Below are 16,360 nucleotides of genomic sequence, written 5' to 3'. Positions count from 1 at the left end.
GCCGCCGCTCCCGGTGCTGCCGCCGCCGCCGGCGCCTCCCCCCGCTGCCAGCGGCGGCCGCCGCGCCCGCGCCCGCGCCGCGCGCAACAGGCGGGCTCCCGGCGGAGCGACAAACCCACCCCGGTGTGACCGAGCGGCCGCGGGCGGCCAGCGGAGCGCCCGCCCGCCCGCCCCGGGGCCGGGCATGTGCGGCGGGGCGGCGGGCAGGGCGCCCGGGCAAGGGCGTTTGAAGGAAACGTGAGGCGCGGCGGCGGCGGCGGCGGCGGCGGGATGGAGGCGGCAGCGCCGCGGCGGAGGAGCCCCGAGCCGCGGGAGAAGCAGCCGGTGCCGGACGGGGAGGCGGCGGGGGCGCCCGCGGGGGCGGCGGGCGCGGTCCCGGCCTCGCCGGCGGCGGCGGCGGCGGAGCAGATCGTGGCGGAGGGCGAGGCGGCGGCGGCGGCGGGCGGCACGTTCGTGCAGCGGCAGCTCGGGGCGATGCTGCAGCCCGCCGTGAACAAGTTCTCGCTGCGCATGTTCGGCAGCCACCGGGCCGTGGAGATCGAGCGGCAGCGGGTGAAGTCGGCGGGCACCTGGATCATCCACCCCTACAGCGACTTCAGGTGGGGACCCCCGGGCCGGGCACCGCGAGCCCCCGCCACCGGCAGCGGCACCGGCGGCGAACCCCCCGCGCCCCGGTGCCCGCTCCGGCTCCGCCGCTCCGCCCGGTGCCCGCCGCTGTCCGTGGTGCTGAGCGTGGCCCCGCCGCCGTCGGGGCAACAAGTGCCGGTGGCCGGGGCTCCGCACCCCTCCGCGGAGGCGGCTGCACATCCCTGGAGCCCCGGGCCGCACTGTCCCAGCCCTTTCCCTGTCCCCGGTTATCCCACCCGCACGGAAAACTCTGTTCTGCCTCATTTCCCCCCGGCGTTCCCGGTGCCCCGGGGGCAGCAACAGCCCCGCCGAGGCCGGGAGCTCCGCTGACCCGGCCCCGGGCGTGCGGAGGCGGACGCAGGGGCTGCCCGGCTGTGCCTCGCCCCCGACAGCTCCCCCCACCCTTCTCGGTGCTGTTTTTAATTTGGCTGAGCAGCCGCCGCCCCCCCAGGACATGAAACCCCGCGGCTGAGCAGGGCTGGGCACTCGGCGAGGAGCCGGGCCTGGCTCACGGTGTCACCGGGATCACCGCGGGAGCTCGGGGATGGATGATGTGGGAGGAACCGGGTGTCACGGGGATGTTGAGTCATATAGGGTGGGCTTTCTCCACGGGGGATGAAGCTGCCAGGCAGTCATCTCCCCGCAGCAGGCTGTGACACGGCTGATGTCCCCAGCCTGGGGGGCACCTCGGAGTGGGGCTGGCACCCACCACGGCTCCACGGCACCTGTAGCCATCTCCCCTCATCGCTGGGCCTTGGCCACACCACCCCAGCACAACACCCAGGGCTGCCAGCCCCGAGAGCCCTTTTCCCGGGGAAGCCATCCCAAAGTTTGCGAGCCTGAGCTTGGCCAGGAGCTGCTTGTGCAAGCGGAGCCGTGAGGGGAGCTGGCAGGTGGACAGCCGGGGGGATTACACCGGTGTTTATCACATTATGGGGATACACAAAGGCCGTGGAGATCAGGGCCCCGAGCGCTCGGCCTGACACCGAGTGAAGGACAGGGCCTGTCCTAAAGAGCTTAAGCCTAAATCTGACTCGAGAGCTCTGGGCAGGTTCGGACACCGTGGGGACACTTTCCCTGCTCAGGATGTGGTGTTTTTTGGGGCAGAGTGTGGAGGTGAGGAGGCAATTGCTCAGCCCCTCCTGCCTCAGCTGGTGTCTCCTCAGCTGACCCAGCAAACCCTGGACATGGCAGCCTGGGGTGGCTCCTGACCTTGGGTGGGCTCCTCAGCCCTGGGGTTGCTCCTGGCCCTGGGGTGGCTCCTGACCTTGGGGTGACTCCTGGCCCTGGGGTCTCTCCTGATCCATGGGTAGCTCCCAGCCCTGGGGTCTCTCCTGACCCGTGGGTGGCTCCCAGCCCTGGGGTGTCTCCTGCTCCCTTGCCAGCTTTTGGTGCTCTCTTACTGAAGGAGTGTCTTGTGGCACCACAACTTCCCCTCCCCTCCCGTCCCTCACCTGCAGAGATCCTGGTACCTGTGTCCCAGTGCGGGTGCAGGGTGGGAAACACCCAGAGACTTCCATCACCTGCCAAGGCTGGTTTGGATCCACCAGCACTGAGTTGTCCTGAGGTCACCTTTGGAGATTCGGGTCTATACCCACAGCCAGGGCTGGGGCTAATGGGGGCACCTGGAAGTGGGAACTGGACTTGCTTTCCCAGGGGCCTGGGAAGGCTCTGAGCTGGGATCCCAGGAATCACGAGCCTGGCGGAGGAAGGCTGTTATGTGTCTGCCTGAAGAATGAAAACATCCCAGGGGCATTTGCATATGAACGGGGATGCTGGATGTCCTGACATAACCAGCTGCTCTTGGAATCTCGGCTTTTCCTCCAAAGCCTCTGAGCTCATCCAGTCTCAGCAAAAGGAGGTGGATGAGGGGTGCTGCAGGCCCAGGGCTGTGCAGCTCCTGCCTGGTGTGCACTGACAGCTCCTTTGGAGACAGACATTCCTCCCACCTTCCCCTGGTATTGGCATTGTCTATCCTTGCTTGGCTGTGGCCTGGCTCACCCTGACAGCCTCCTCGAGTCCCTCGGCCGCCCCAGGAGCTTGGCTCGGTTTGCATAACCAGCAAAGCTTATCCCAAATCCTGCTAAGCCATCCCGGGTGGTGGCGGGGAGCTGGCGGATGACAGGGAGCTCCGGGAGCTCCAAGGAGCAAAGCCCACATTCTCCCTGAGTTCTCCACAGGGCACGCATCAAGTTTGGGCTGGGGGCACACGTGTGCATGCACTGTCATGCCACTAGGAGATGAGAGTGACAGCCAAGCCCCTCGAGCCCCCCACTCCCACACACACGGGAGGTGACATTTTCCCCCTGGACCCCTGGCCCGGTGCCGAATCGCTCCTCTCCACACACGTTTACTCACATCTGTCCCAGCCAAGCAGCAGGGTCTTAGTCATGTGTGTGGGCAGGCACGTGTGTCCTCAGCACCTGCCTCTCCATGCTCTGCTGGACTCCAACTTTGAGCCTGGTTTTGCTGTCTAACCCCGCCTGTGTCCTGCCTCTCCCTGCTCCATCCCTGCCCCGCTCCATCCCCCACATCCCCATCCTGCAGGTTTTACTGGGACCTCATCATGCTGCTCCTGATGGTGGGGAACTTGATCATCCTGCCCGTGGGCATCACCTTCTTCAAGGACGAGAACACCCCTCCCTGGATCGTTTTCAACGTGCTCTCGGACACTTTCTTCTTGGCTGACCTGGTGCTGAACTTCCGGACAGGCATCGTGGTGGAGGACAACACGGAGATCATCCTCGACCCCCATACCATCAAAATGAAGTACTTGAAGAGCTGGTTCCTGGTCGACTTCGTTTCCTCCATCCCTGTCGACTACATCTTCCTCATTGTCGACCTGGAGACCCAGGTGGATTCTGATGTCTACAAGACAGCGCGGGCCCTGCGCATCGTCCGCTTCACCAAGATCCTGAGCCTCCTGCGCCTGCTGCGCCTCTCGCGCCTCATCCGCTACATCCACCAGTGGGAGGAGGTGAGAACCCCTCGGGGGCCCCCTGGTTGGGGTCTCAGGCCAGCCTGGGGGGCCCTGGCTGTGTGGTATGGTCTGGCTGGAGGGCAGAGAGGCTCCAAGGACCGTTCTAGGAGAAGAGTTTCTCTGCAGCTCCACTCCTGCCTGTCCCCCAGATCTTCCACATGACGTACGACCTGGCCAGCGCCGTGGTGAGGATCTTCAACCTCATTGGCATGATGCTGCTGCTGTGCCACTGGGATGGCTGCCTCCAGTTCCTGGTGCCCATGCTGCAGGACTTCCCCGAGGACTGCTGGGTCTCCAAGAACCACATGGTGGTGAGTGCCCGGGCAGGGGTGATTCCAGACCGGATCTGCCACAGGAGGGAGAGGATTTGGTTACACATCTCCTGCTCCAAGGCTGGAGCTGCCTGGAACTACGTGCTGCTGAGCAGCATCTCTCTGGTCACAGCAGTGAGATGGGGCACAGGGAATCTTTGCCTCAACTTCCTATCTCAGCCCACCTTGCTGGAGTGAGGGAATCCCTCAGGGAGTGGATAGGGCAGTGGGCCTCCTGCCTCCTCCCCAGAGCAGGAGCTGGTGCCACCTCAGGGCTTCGCACCATCCCAGTGCCACCTCCTGGAGCAGAGCTCGACCCTTTAGGCTTGGACACATCAGCAACACTTTTCTCACCGGAGTTCTGAACTCCTGTGAGAACTCCCAGCTTAAAGAAGGGGGACTGGGGGGGTTCAGCCCCTCAGCTCCTTCCAGCAGCCCCCCCAGCGCCGCTGTCCCTCGCCTGCAGAACGACTCGTGGGGGAAGCAGTACTCGCACGCCCTGTTCAAGGCCATGAGCCACATGCTCTGCATCGGCTACGGGCAGCAGGCGCCCGAGGGCATGACCGACGTCTGGCTCACCATGCTCAGCATGATCGTGGGGGCCACCTGCTACGCCATGTTCATCGGCCACGCCACCGCCCTCATCCAGTCCCTGGACTCCTCCCGCCGCCAGTACCAGGAGAAGGTCAGTGGGGTCAGGGGAGCACTGGGGGGAGAGCCCTGGCAGGAGCAGGCCCGGCTCCAGAACCAGCTCAACACAGCTGCCTCGCCCTGCTGATTCCAGAGAGGGGGGTCTCTGCCCCTGCCACTCACCCTGGGGGTGTGGGGAGGGACCTCAGGCTGCCCGTTGGGATAGAGACACCCCGTTCATCCTGCTGGGGTTCACCCTGATGCAGTGAGACCCCCATGCTGCTCTCTGCCCTGGGAACCCCTGGGACCCCCATCCTGCTCTCTGCCCTGGGAACCCCTGGGACCCCCTGCATTCTGTCCCAGAGGTGACCTTTTGGGATGGGGCCCTGGAGCAGGGGTGAGCCCTCACTTCTCACCACCAAGGAGAGTGGATGCATTGTCTGGCCATGCAGTGGGTCCCAACTCATCCCTGTGTGTCCCCCTTGTCCCCACAGTACAAGCAAGTGGAGCAGTACATGTCCTTCCACAAGCTGCCCGGGGACACGCGCCAGCGGATCCACGAGTACTACGAGCACCGCTACCAGGGCAAGATGTTTGACGAGGAGAACATCCTGGGGGAGCTCAGCGAGCCCCTCAAAGAGGTGGGGGCAGGCACCTTGAAATGGGCGACCCCGGGGGAGAGGGGCTGGTGCTTGCTGGGGCCAGGCTGGGTGACATCCCTGCTCCTCACCCCACAGGAGATCATCAACTTCAACTGCCGCAACCTGGTGGCCAACATGCCCCTGTTTGCCAACGCCGACCCCAACTTTGTGACTGCCATGCTGACCAAGCTGCGCTTCGAGGTCTTCCAGCCCGGGGACTTCATCATCCGCGAGGGCACCGTGGGCAAGAAGATGTACTTCATCCAGCACGGGGTGGTCAGCATCCTCACCAAGGGCAACAAGGAGACAAAGCTGTCTGATGGCTCCTACTTCGGGGGTGAGGCTGGGCTGGGGGGACTGGAGAGCAGAGGGGGGTGAGAGTTGCCAAGGGGGAAGAAACTGGGGCACCCCTGATGTTTCTGCCCCCCCATCCCCTTTGCCTGGTGCCGAAGGCTTGGCATCCACCTCACCCCAGGCTCTGGGGCACAGAAGGATGCCCCCATGCTCTCCTGGGGTACCTTGCTCAGCAGATGGGACCAGAGGGGCAACTGGAGTGCTGAGGTCTGGGGCAGAGCAGGCATCCACCACCCCACCACCAGGGAGGAGAGGGTGTTTAAATCAGAACATCTGAGACAGTTTATAGGTTACAGGCACAAGTCTGAAAGGAAAACAGGCCAGGCCATCACAGCAGCCAGGCCTGGGTCTACATGATCTGGGGAGGGAGGAAAAGGCCATTCCTGGCCATGGGTGTGGCTGTGCCTGTCCAGGCTCTGGGATCTGTCCCTCCTCCCGAGCCGTGCTGCACTCTGTGCAGGGTGTTGGGGTGCCAGGCAGTCCTGTTCCCACTCTGCCTGCTGGGAAAGGGATGGATGGCAGCGTCGCCCTGACCCCCAGCCCTGTCTCCCTGCAGAGATCTGCCTGCTGACCCGAGGCAGGCGCACGGCCAGCGTGAGGGCCGACACCTACTGCCGCCTCTACTCCCTGTCCGTGGACAACTTCAACGAGGTGCTGGAGGAGTACCCCATGATGCGCAGGGCCTTCGAGACAGTGGCCATGGACCGCCTGGACCGCATAGGTGAGGAGTGACTGACCCCTCTGTTCCCGCTCCCAGGGGCCACGGCACCCTACAGGTGATGGTACCACAGACCCTGTGGATCACAGCACCCAGCCCACGGTGCCCGGCAAGGAGGATGAGGGGGAGCACAGCCAAGGAGCCTGCCTCCAGGATCCCTCTGTCCTCCAAGGCAGTGCTATAGGACAGGCTTCCCAGGGAAACCGTCACCCCCTCACACTTGCACTGTCTGGTGCTGGCCAGCTGCTTGTCCTCACCCCTCCTTGCCTGCAGAGGACAAGCAGGACCCCAGCCCCCATCCTGAGCCTTTGGAGCCAGGACTCTCGTGTTTTGTCCCTGCTGCTTCCTCTGCCCCAGCCCAGACCCTCCCCAGGGTCTTGCTTCCCCTGGCACACTGGTCTTTACTGTCCCTTCCCTGCTGCCACCCTGCCCTCTGCAGTGTCCCCGAGAGCTGGGTTGGTGACACTCCTGCCCTCCACCCAGGGAAGAAGAACTCCATCTTGCTCCGCAAGCGAGCCGAGCACAGCTCGGGGCCCATGAACACCGAGATGATCCAGCAGATCGTGAAGCACGACCAGGACATGGCCCACAACATCCAGGACCTGCAGCAGATGGCGATGGGCCGGGAGCTGAGCGGGAAGCCGGTGATCTGGGAGCCGCTGGTTCACGCGCCCCTGCAGACGGCGGCCGCCACCACCAACGTGGCCATCGCCCTGACCCACCAGCACAGCCTGCAGGCCCACATCTTCCTGCCGCCCTCCTCCATCTCCAGCCCCCTCTCGCCCGAGACCACCCTGCTCACCAAGCCCGTGCGCCGGTCCCAGCCCAGCCTGGGCGGCTCCCGGCCCTCCTCCGTGAGCTCGCCGTCCGGGGCGCAGTCCCACCTCCAGACGCCCGCTGCCGGCTCGCCCTCCTCCCCCATGGTCCAGTCCCAGGCGCCGCTGGAGAGCGGGGCCCAGAGACCAAGCCATGGGGCGCAGCCCCTGCCACGAGCAGCGCAGAGGGGGGAGATGCCGGGGGGGGCCAAGCAGCCCCCGGGCGGTCCCCAGCCCCAGCTCTCCAGGTCCTGCGGCGCCTCGGTCTCCACCTCGCTGCTGCAGCAGGCGGCGGGGGCGGCGTCCCCCAGCTCGGAGCAGGCGCTGCCGCCGGGGAGAACGCTCCACTACAGCCTGTCCCGAGCCACCGGCTCCCACATCTCCCTCCTGATGCAGCCCCAGCAGCTGGTGAAGCACAGGAGCATCCAGGGCCTGCCGGTGGGGCGGCTCACCCAGGATGTCCGGCTGCTCTCCGCCTCCCAGCCCTCCCTCCCCAACAAGGTGGCCCAGCAAGCCGAGGGGAGCTCCTTGAAGCAGGGCAGGAAATCCGCGGGGAACCTGGCCCGCAGGTCCTCTCCCTCGGTGGCCGGACTCCTCGCCAAGCCGTGTCCGGGGGTCCCGGCCCAGCCCTCACACCCGCAGCAGATGCCTTCAGGATCGCTGGCTCAGCCCGCCCGCTCCGCGCCGGGAGCCTCCACCCCGCAGTCCCCGGTCTCCACGTCCAGGCAGGCAGCAGGTCCCTCCCGCAAGGGTTCCGTGGCCTTCAGCCCCGAGGTGGAAACGGGGAAGCCCAAACTCCCGTCCAACATGTGAGTCCCGGCGGCACCGAGCGCAGGCAGGAGGGACCCGGGCACCCCGGCGACAGGAGCAGCCGAGCACCAGCCCCGCCGTGCCGCGGGGAAGGTGAGGTGAGAGGTAGCACCCGGGGCCTTGGAAGGGCTGTTTCGGGCACGGGGGTGCAGCAGGGGTGGGCATGGGGCAGCCCCGGAGCTGGCCCAGCTGGGTGAGGAGGGGGCTCTGCTGACTGCCCCGAGGGGGGACCCTGCCCGGGCTCTCCCCTCCTCGTTCATCGCCATCTGTCCTGAGTCCTGCCCTCGTCCTGGAGGCACAGGACAGGACAGAGCCCTCGCCCCAGCTCTGGCCTCTCTGGGGAGCTCAGCTCCCCACAACTGCCCTTGGGGGCCGGGCCCCCCACGCTCTGCCCGCGCATCCCAGGGCCTGTCCTCGGGGCGGGGCTGGCGCTGGCGGCTCCTCCAGCTTGTCCTCTGTCACAGCAGCGGCCACCTCACGCCCGCCTCGATCCCCAGAGAGCTCTGCTTTGCTTTATGGGGGAGGAGGGAGAGGCAGCCCCCCGGGTCCCCTGCCGGGGTGGCCGGAGGGGGATGGAGACCACGACAGGGGCTCCCCGAGCAGGCAGAATATGGGGCACCAGGGCCAGCAGGGGCCAGGTCCCCCTTCCCTAACACCTGGGGGTGGGTGCCAGGAGCTGGGGGTCCTGGGCAGGGTGGGTGCCAGGAGCTGGGGGTCCTGGGCAGGGCTCTCCTGGTGTGACGAGTGCCAAGCAGCAAATCTGGGGGCAGAGGGGTCTCCACTGAGCAGACCCCCCAGTCCCTCTCCCCGGCTTGGGGGAGCATCTTTCCTCAGAGGTGCTGAGTCCCTGCGAGGTTGGGATGTGCTGCCAAACAGGGCTCTGCACCACACCCGGGCACTGTGGCCTGGACCCTGGCACGGGGGCAGCCTGGGAGGACCCCACAGCCTGTGGCTCCAGGAAGATGCTCAGAGGGTCATGCTGGGGAACCCCACTGCCTGTGGCTCCAGTAGGATTTTCAGAGGGTCAGTCTGGGGGGAACCCCTCTATAGCTCCAGAATGATGCTCGGAGGGTCAGCCCGGGGGGATCCTGCTGTGGCTCCAGTGGGATGTTCAGAGGGTCACTGGGGGAGACCCCTCTGTGGCTCCAGGAGGATGCTCAGCCCGGGCTCTGCTCCCCGTGCCCTGCCCTGCGGTCCCGTTTCCAGGCTGCCTGGAGATGTCAGTCACCAGCACCGCAGCGAGTGAAAGGCTGTCGCCAAGAGACGCCAACCCCGGGCAGTGCCCGGGGGACAGGCGGGGCTGCGGGGTCACCCCCTCCTCGGGGTCCCCACAGCCGCCCCACGCCGCCCCTCCAGAGCCAATAGTCTGCAATGTGTGTTCGAGTCGTGGCTCTGCCGAGCAGCCGAGCTCTGCTTACAGTGTCGCTTTGGGCCAAACCGTGTTCAGTCCTGGTTAGAGTAGTGTCCCCTCCGACCCCGCCACGCTGCGCGAGCTGCTTCCCACTCCCGGAGTCAGGAGCCATGGCTTGTGTGGTGCTCCGGGGCTCGGCCGCCGCTGGGCGGGGCCCGCCGGACCCCCGGCACGGCGGGTGAGGTCGTGTTCCCTGTGCTACTTTACCGAAGTGAGGTCTTCAGTTCTCCCCCCTCGTGTTTTGGGATGTCGGGAGCAGCCCGGAGCGCAGCACTGCTCCAGGAGCCCACCAGGAATCCCGGCAGCGTCTGCCAAGAGGGGATGTCCAGCACTGCCTTCTTTCCATGGACTTCAACTCCCCTTCCCCGCCCACCCCCACGTCCCCACTCCACCCCCGCGGTCGGTGTCCCCCGGACAGCCCCTCGGGCAGGGGTCTGCAGCTGGGCCACACGTCCAGCGTCCCCGGGCTGTGTCCACACTGCGTGATGTCGATGTCTTAGTGGTCATCCTGGTGTCCCTGCAGAGCACACGGGCCGGCCCGGATGGCACCGGGAGCGGCTCCACTCCCACCGGCCGAGCCTTTGGTGCACCCTCCCCGTGCTGGCAGCCAGAGCCACCCTGTGCTCCTGTCACCTCAGCCCGGTGGGGAGGCACAAGGCGGGGCTGGAGGGGCCGGGGGGTGCCGGCCGTGCGCGAGTTTAGCCACCAAAGACCATGACCCTCCACTCTTGCACTCACGGCAGTCCATGTACAGAGCTTGTAGTTTTCATATCGCAGAGGATTTAAAAGCGTTTTTTTATTTTTTGGTCGTTGTACATAATGGATTTAAATAATAAAGAGAGATTCTGAGCTGGTCTGGGGGAGCCTCTTTCTGCACTGCCCGTGGTCCCCCAGCGCCCTGCCCGGGGATGGGATGGGACAGGGACATCCTGGCCCTCTGCAGAGCCGGGAGCAGCCAGGACACCCTCGGGAGCCCATCGAGGGGCCTCTCCCCGGCCCCACAGACCCGGGAGGCACAGCAGGAGCCCAAAGGCTACAGGTCCCCTCCCGCCCACCCCGATCACTTTCGGCCCCGGGGAGATTAATGTTTAATCTTTGGTTATTTTCCCCTTCCATCTCCCTTCCCTTTATTAACGGGGGGGAGGGGCAGGTTTGATTGCAGAGCAGACTCGAGGCATTAACGTGATTAAATGAAGGTCACACAGTGCAAGGTGGGCCGGGGAGCCGCGGCCCTGCCCGTGTTTGCTCTGCCTCTCACCTGGCACGGGGTTCGGGGCTCAGGTGTGCCCTGCCTGCACCCCCAGCGTGGCACAGGCAAGGGGCAGGCAGGATGTGGGGGCAGACAGGACAGGGACACAGGCAGCACACAAGGACAGGCAGGACACAGGCAAGCCACAAATGCAGATAGGGTGCAGATGTAGGTAGGACACAGGCAGGGTGTAGGTGCAGGCAGAACTCAGTTGCAGGCAGGACTTGGGCACAGGCGGGACACGGGCACAGGCAGGATGCAGGTGCAGGCAGGAGGCAAGCATGGGCAGGACTCAGGCAGGGCACAGGCAGAACACAGACACAGGCAGGATGCAGGTACAGGCAGGGCTCAGGAAGGATGAAGGTGCAGGCAGAACACAGGTGCAGGCAGGACACAAGTGTAGGCAGGATGAGGGTGCAAGCAGAACACAGGTACAGGCAGGGTGAAGGCAGGACACAGGCACAAGCTGGACATGGGCAGGACACAGGCATAGGCAGGAGGCAGGCAAGGCCCAGGTGCAGTCAGGACACAGGCAAGCACAGGCAGGAGTGAAGGCAGGGCACAGGCAGGATGTGGGTGCACACAGGACACAGTCATAGGCAGGAGGCAGGCAGGGCACAGGCAGGATGCTGGTGCAGGCAGGATGCAGTCATAGGCAGGACACAGGTGCCACCCCCCCGTGCCCAGCCGACTCTCCCCATGGCAGCCCCGCATCCCCGGGGCAGCCCCTGCCCGCAGGGCACTGCTGGCAGCCCCCCTGCCCCCCCCCCAGCAATTAGGCTCCGTGACACACGATGAGCTCAGCGCTGATTAGCGGTTTCTCTCTAATTTGATTATTTCAGATTACCCCGCAGCCAGCCCGATTAAGGGGGCACGGGGGCTGCCCGGCCCCGAGCTGCTCCGCGGGGCTGCCGAGGGCCGAAAGAGCATTCCTTGGGAATGAACTCCGCCCAACGTCCCATGTCCTGTTCCTATCCCAGTGCTATTCCATCCAGCCTGTGTCCCGCGCCCCATCGGCTGAGGTGGCGGGGCAGGGACCGGCGTTCCAGGGCACGACAGAGCCCCGGGGTACGGACAGAGCCCCAGGGTGAGGGCAGAGCCCTGGGGGTACGGACAGAGCCCCGGGAGTGAGGTCAGAGCCCCGGGGGTACGGACAGAGCCCAGGGGGTGAGGGCAGAGCCCCGGGGGTACGGACAGAGCCCCAGAAATGTGGAGAGAGCCTCGGGGTTGAGGGCAGATCCCTGGAAGTGCGGAAGCCCCGCAGAGCCTCGGGGATGAGGGCAGAGCCCCGAGGGCACGGACAGAGCCGTGCAGAGGATGCGGGCAGAGTCCCGCTGCCCGCCCCGGGGGTGAGAGCAGAGCCCTGGGGGTTGAGAGTAGAGCCCCCTTGCCCGCCCCCGGTGCCAGGTCCCCAAGGACGCCTGTCCCTGGGGGGTCGGTGACTCTGCCCCGAGCCCCCGCGCCCCCGGCTGCGGGGAGGGGGATTAGCGGGCGCCACGGAGGGATTAATTAACTCGGGTGAGCCGGGATTAGGGGATTCGGGGGGATTCGGGGCGGATGCCAATCTGCGGGGCGGAGGCTGGGGCAGGAGCTGCGGGCAGCGGCCGGGGAAGGGGCCACTGCGTGTGCCCACCCAGGTCACGCCTGCTGGGTCCCCTCGGGGGTCAGTGAGGAGCTGGACACCCCCAGCACTCGGGGTCTCGCCCGCTCACATAGGTGGGTGGTGCGCTCCACCTGCACAGCACCCACACCTGTGCTCCACCCCACACCTGTGCTGCACCCCATACCTGTGCTGCACCCCATACCTGTGCTGCACGACATACTTGTGCTGTACCCCAAATCTGCACGGCTCCCCACACGCACAGAACGTGCCAAATGCACGGCATCCCACACCTGTAAGGCACCACATACCTGTATGGCACCCCACATCTCTATGGCACCCTATATACCTGCACTGCCCTCCACATCTGCAGGGCATCCCGCACCCACAGAACGGGTCAACTACATGGCACCCCATACCTGTACAGCGCCCCACACCTGCACTGCGCCCCGTACCTGTATGGGACCCCATAACTGCACTGCACCCCACACCTGTGCTGCACACCACACCTGTATGGAACCCCACACCTGTGCTGCACGCCACACCTGTATGGAACCCCATAACTGCGCCGCACCCTATCCCTGTAGGGCATTCCCCCAGCTCCCCCCTCCCAGCCCCAGCGCACACCTGTCACCTGCCAGGTACCTGTCTGGCCCCGCCCACGAAGCCCCGCCCTTAACCTTAGCCCCGCCCATCGACCCATCACCCACGCCCCTCAGCCTATTGGCCCCGCTCCTTCCCACCTCCGCACTCCAACCGGGCTCTCGCTCCATTCCCCCTCTCCACCAATCACCTGCGTCCGTCCCGCCCCCGCCGCGCTTCTATTGGCTCATCCCGCTTGGGCTCATCCTCGCACGATGAAACGAACCAATGGGCACCGCTCCGCGACCACCCCGCCGGCCCCGCCCCCTGCGCGGGACACGCCGGGAGTTGTAGTCCCGGCGGCCGCCCAGCCAGCGGCCTCGCCCGTGAGCCGGGACTGCGAGTCCCGGCGTGCCCCGCGCGGGGGGGCGGGGCCAGCGGGGCCTGAGGGTCCGCGGGCGGCGGGTCCGCGCACGGGGTACCATGAACGGCACCGGCGGCAGCGGCGGCTCCGGGGCGGCCGAGAGAGAGGAGTTCGCCGCCTTCTTCCCGCAGATCGTCCGCGACCTCACGGAGGATGGGCTGGGCCACCCGGAGGTGGGGGACGCCGTGGCGAGGCTCAAGGAGGTGAGCGCGGGGACGAGGGGCGGCGGGAGGGTCGGGGGGCAACGGGATGGAGTCGGGGGACGACGGGTCAGGGTGACGGGCCAGGGTCGGGGGCTGCGGGCAGGACAAGGAGGGCGGAGGGTCGGGGGGTGACGGGCCAGGGTCGCGGGGGCGGTGGGCAAGGCAAGGGCCGGGGGGCGGAGGGTCGGGGCCGGGGGGCCGGGGGCGGTGGGATGGGATCGAGGTCAAGGGGAGAGGGGACCTGGTCGGGGTGCGGTGGGTCGGGGGAAGACAGGACAGGGACGGGAGGCGGTGGGCAGGGCAAGGGTCAGGGAGCGAGCAGGGGTCGGGGGAGACGGGCCAGGGTTGAGGGGCGGTGGGCAGGGCAAAGGTCGGGGTCGGAGGGTCGGGAGAAGACGGGGTAGTGTCGGGGGGGAAACGGGACAGGGTCGGGGGGCTGCGGGCAGGGCATGGGGTCGGGGGGCGGTGGGTCGGGGGTGACGGACAAGGGTTGGGGGGCGGCGGGCGCGGGGGCACGGGGGGAGGGTCGGGGGGCTGCGGGCAGGCGCTGCCCGCGTCCCTGCGCTCCCGCAGGTGCTGGAGTACAACGTGCCCGGCGGGAAGTGCAACCGCGGGATGACGGTGGTCGCCGCGTTCCGGCAGCTGGCGGGGCCGGGGCAGCGGGACCCCGAGAGCCTCCGCTGCGCCCTGGCCGTGGGCTGGTGCATCGAGCTGGTGAGAGGCGGGACCCCCCCGGGAGGGCACCCCCTGGGCACCCCCCTGCCCCGCCCCTAACCCGGCCTCCCGCAGTTCCAAGCCTTTTTCCTGGTGGCCGACGACATCATGGACGAGTCCCTGACCCGCCGCGGGCACCCCTGCTGGTACAAGAGGGTGAGAGCCCTAAGGAGCCCCTTGATGTCTCTGAGGGGGGTCCTGTGGGGGTCAGAGGAGCTTTGTGACACCTCTCCCTGCGCTCCTGGTGCAGGAGGGGATCGGGTTGGATGCCATCAACGACGCCTTCCTCCTGGAGTCCTCGGTGTACCGGCTGCTGAAGAAGTACTGCGGGGGCAAGCCCTACTACCTTCACCTGCTGGAGCTCTTCCTGCAGGTGAGCCTGGCTCCCAACTCCCTCTTGGTGGCATTTCCCGGGGCCTGGGCCCTTTATGGAGGTTTGTGGGTCTTGAGAGTGTTCCTGGGTGTCCTGCCGGGCATGCAGCCTTCCTTCTGACCCCACAGGGCTCAGGGTCTGCACTGTGCTGTTGGGGCTTTGCTGTGGGGGGAATAAATCCAAAAAATCCATAAGCATCAGTGGATGGAATCACTCGTTGCTTTGGGTTGGGAGGGACCTTAAATCTCATCTCATTCCGAACTCCCTGCCGTGGCCAGGGACACCTTCCACTATCCCAGGTTGCTCCAGCCTGGCCTTCCAGGGATCCAGGGGCAGCCACAGCTTCTCTGGGCAACCTGTGCCAGGGCCTCACCACCCACACAGGGAAGGATTTCTTCATAATACTTCATCTAAATCTCTCCTCTTTGAGTTTAAAACCATCCCCCCCTCATCCTGTCTCTTCTGCCCATGTAAAAAGTCACTCTCCCTGTCTTTTATCAGCCCCTTTAAATGCTGGGAGGCTGTAACGAGGCCACAAATCCTTTCTCTCCTCTCCAGACGGGCTACCGGACGGAGCTGGGGCAGATGCTGGACCTCATCACTGCTCCTGTGTCCCGGGTGGATCTGAGCCGCTTCAGCGAGCAGCGGTAACGGGGACGGGGGGGCAGAGCTGTGGCTCCTTCCTGGCCGTGCTGTGGCCTCGACCTGATCCAGGGGCTCATTTTGGGGGAGCTGCTGGTCCCTGCTGGCCCCAAGCTGCAGAGCTCGGGCCTTGGGGCTGAGCCTGGTTCCTCTGCTGCAGGTACAAGGCCATTGTGAAGTACAAGACGGCGTTTTACTCCTTCTACCTCCCCGTGGCCGCTGCCATGTACATGGTGAGTGTGGTGGGAGCTGGCTCAGGAGGGGCCTCACCCCCGTGGGGGGCTGCCCAGGAGGGCACGTGCTGGAAGGCAGGTGCTGGAAGGCTTTATTCCCTTTATTCCACCCCCATCCTCAGGTTGGTATCGACAGCAAGGAGGAGCACGACAACGCCAAAGCCATCCTGCTGGAGATGGGGGAATACTTCCAGATCCAGGTGGGAGGTGGCTCCGTGCCCCTGGGGTGCTTTGCCAGGTGCTGGCTGTGGCACTGAGGTATTTCCATGGTGGCACAGGATGATTACCTGGACTGCTACGGGGACCCTGCCCTGACGGGGAAGGTCGGCACCGACATCCAGGACAACAAGTGCAGCTGGTTGGTGGTGGAGTGTCTGCGCCGGGTCACGCCGGAGCAGCGGCGGATCCTGGAGGTAAATCTGGGATCACAGACCCGGGAGAGGGGGGTGTGGGTGCCGTAGTCCACACCTGAAGTGCCTGGGTTGTCACCCAGGAGGGGTGGGAGCGCAGCAGGGAGAACAAAGCTCCTGCCTCGTCAGCAGCAGCAGCGCCGCGAGCTGGGGCTGGGGCTGGGGCTGGGTCTGACTCGCTCTGGGTTTTCCTCAGGAGAATTATGGCTGCAAGGAGCCCGAGAAGGTGGCGAAGGTGAAGGAGCTCTACAGTGCCCTGGGCCTGGAGGCGGCTTTCCGGGAGTACGAGGAGCGCAGCTACCGGCGGCTGCAGGAGCTGATCGGGCAGCACGCCCGGCGCCTGCCCCGGGACATCTTCCTGGGCCTCGCCCAGAAGATCTACAAGCGGCAGAAATGATGGGGGGGGCCTGGCCGGGGGCTGCCGGGCCTTTGCTGAGTGGTGGGGGGGCGTCACCCCCCGCCTGGAGCCGCTCCGTGCCCTGGGTGGGGCCGGGGGCGGGTTTTAGAGGGTGCGATGGGATGGCCGGGGGGGGTTCATCGATCGCCCCCCCGCCCGTGTGTGTCAATAAACATAAGTTATTGTGGGTGCGTCGCTGCCTGCTGTTGGCCGGGGACGGGGCTGGAGGGCGGGGA

At 66.2% G+C, this 16,360-nt stretch overlaps 2 protein-coding genes across 2 annotated transcripts; both read left to right on the top strand.

Moving 5' to 3' along the window:
• Window positions 1-92: 92 nt before the first annotated feature.
• HCN3 (hyperpolarization activated cyclic nucleotide gated potassium channel 3) lies at window positions 93-10,146 on the top strand. Its single transcript, XM_064638661.1, has 8 exons — window positions 93-599; window positions 3,175-3,604; window positions 3,757-3,918; window positions 4,385-4,603; window positions 5,043-5,189; window positions 5,286-5,526; window positions 6,100-6,264; window positions 6,745-10,146. Exons 1-8 carry the CDS (start codon window positions 271-273, stop codon window positions 7,887-7,889), a joined length of 2,838 nt encoding a protein of 945 aa, XP_064494731.1. The 5' UTR covers window positions 93-270; the 3' UTR covers window positions 7,890-10,146.
• Window positions 10,147-13,144: 2,998 nt separating this feature from the next.
• FDPS (farnesyl diphosphate synthase) lies at window positions 13,145-16,311 on the top strand. Its single transcript, XM_064638657.1, has 9 exons — window positions 13,145-13,355; window positions 13,929-14,069; window positions 14,145-14,225; window positions 14,320-14,442; window positions 15,001-15,089; window positions 15,245-15,317; window positions 15,440-15,517; window positions 15,596-15,730; window positions 15,924-16,311. Exons 1-9 carry the CDS (start codon window positions 13,212-13,214, stop codon window positions 16,122-16,124), a joined length of 1,065 nt encoding a protein of 354 aa, XP_064494727.1. The 5' UTR covers window positions 13,145-13,211; the 3' UTR covers window positions 16,125-16,311.
• Window positions 16,312-16,360: the final 49 nt, after the last annotated feature.

This window comes from Pseudopipra pipra, chromosome 29, assembly GCF_036250125.1.
Source record: "Pseudopipra pipra isolate bDixPip1 chromosome 29, bDixPip1.hap1, whole genome shotgun sequence".
Lineage (NCBI taxonomy): Eukaryota > Metazoa > Chordata > Aves > Passeriformes > Pipridae > Pseudopipra > Pseudopipra pipra.
This window is presented reverse-complemented; position numbering and strand designations above follow the sequence as displayed.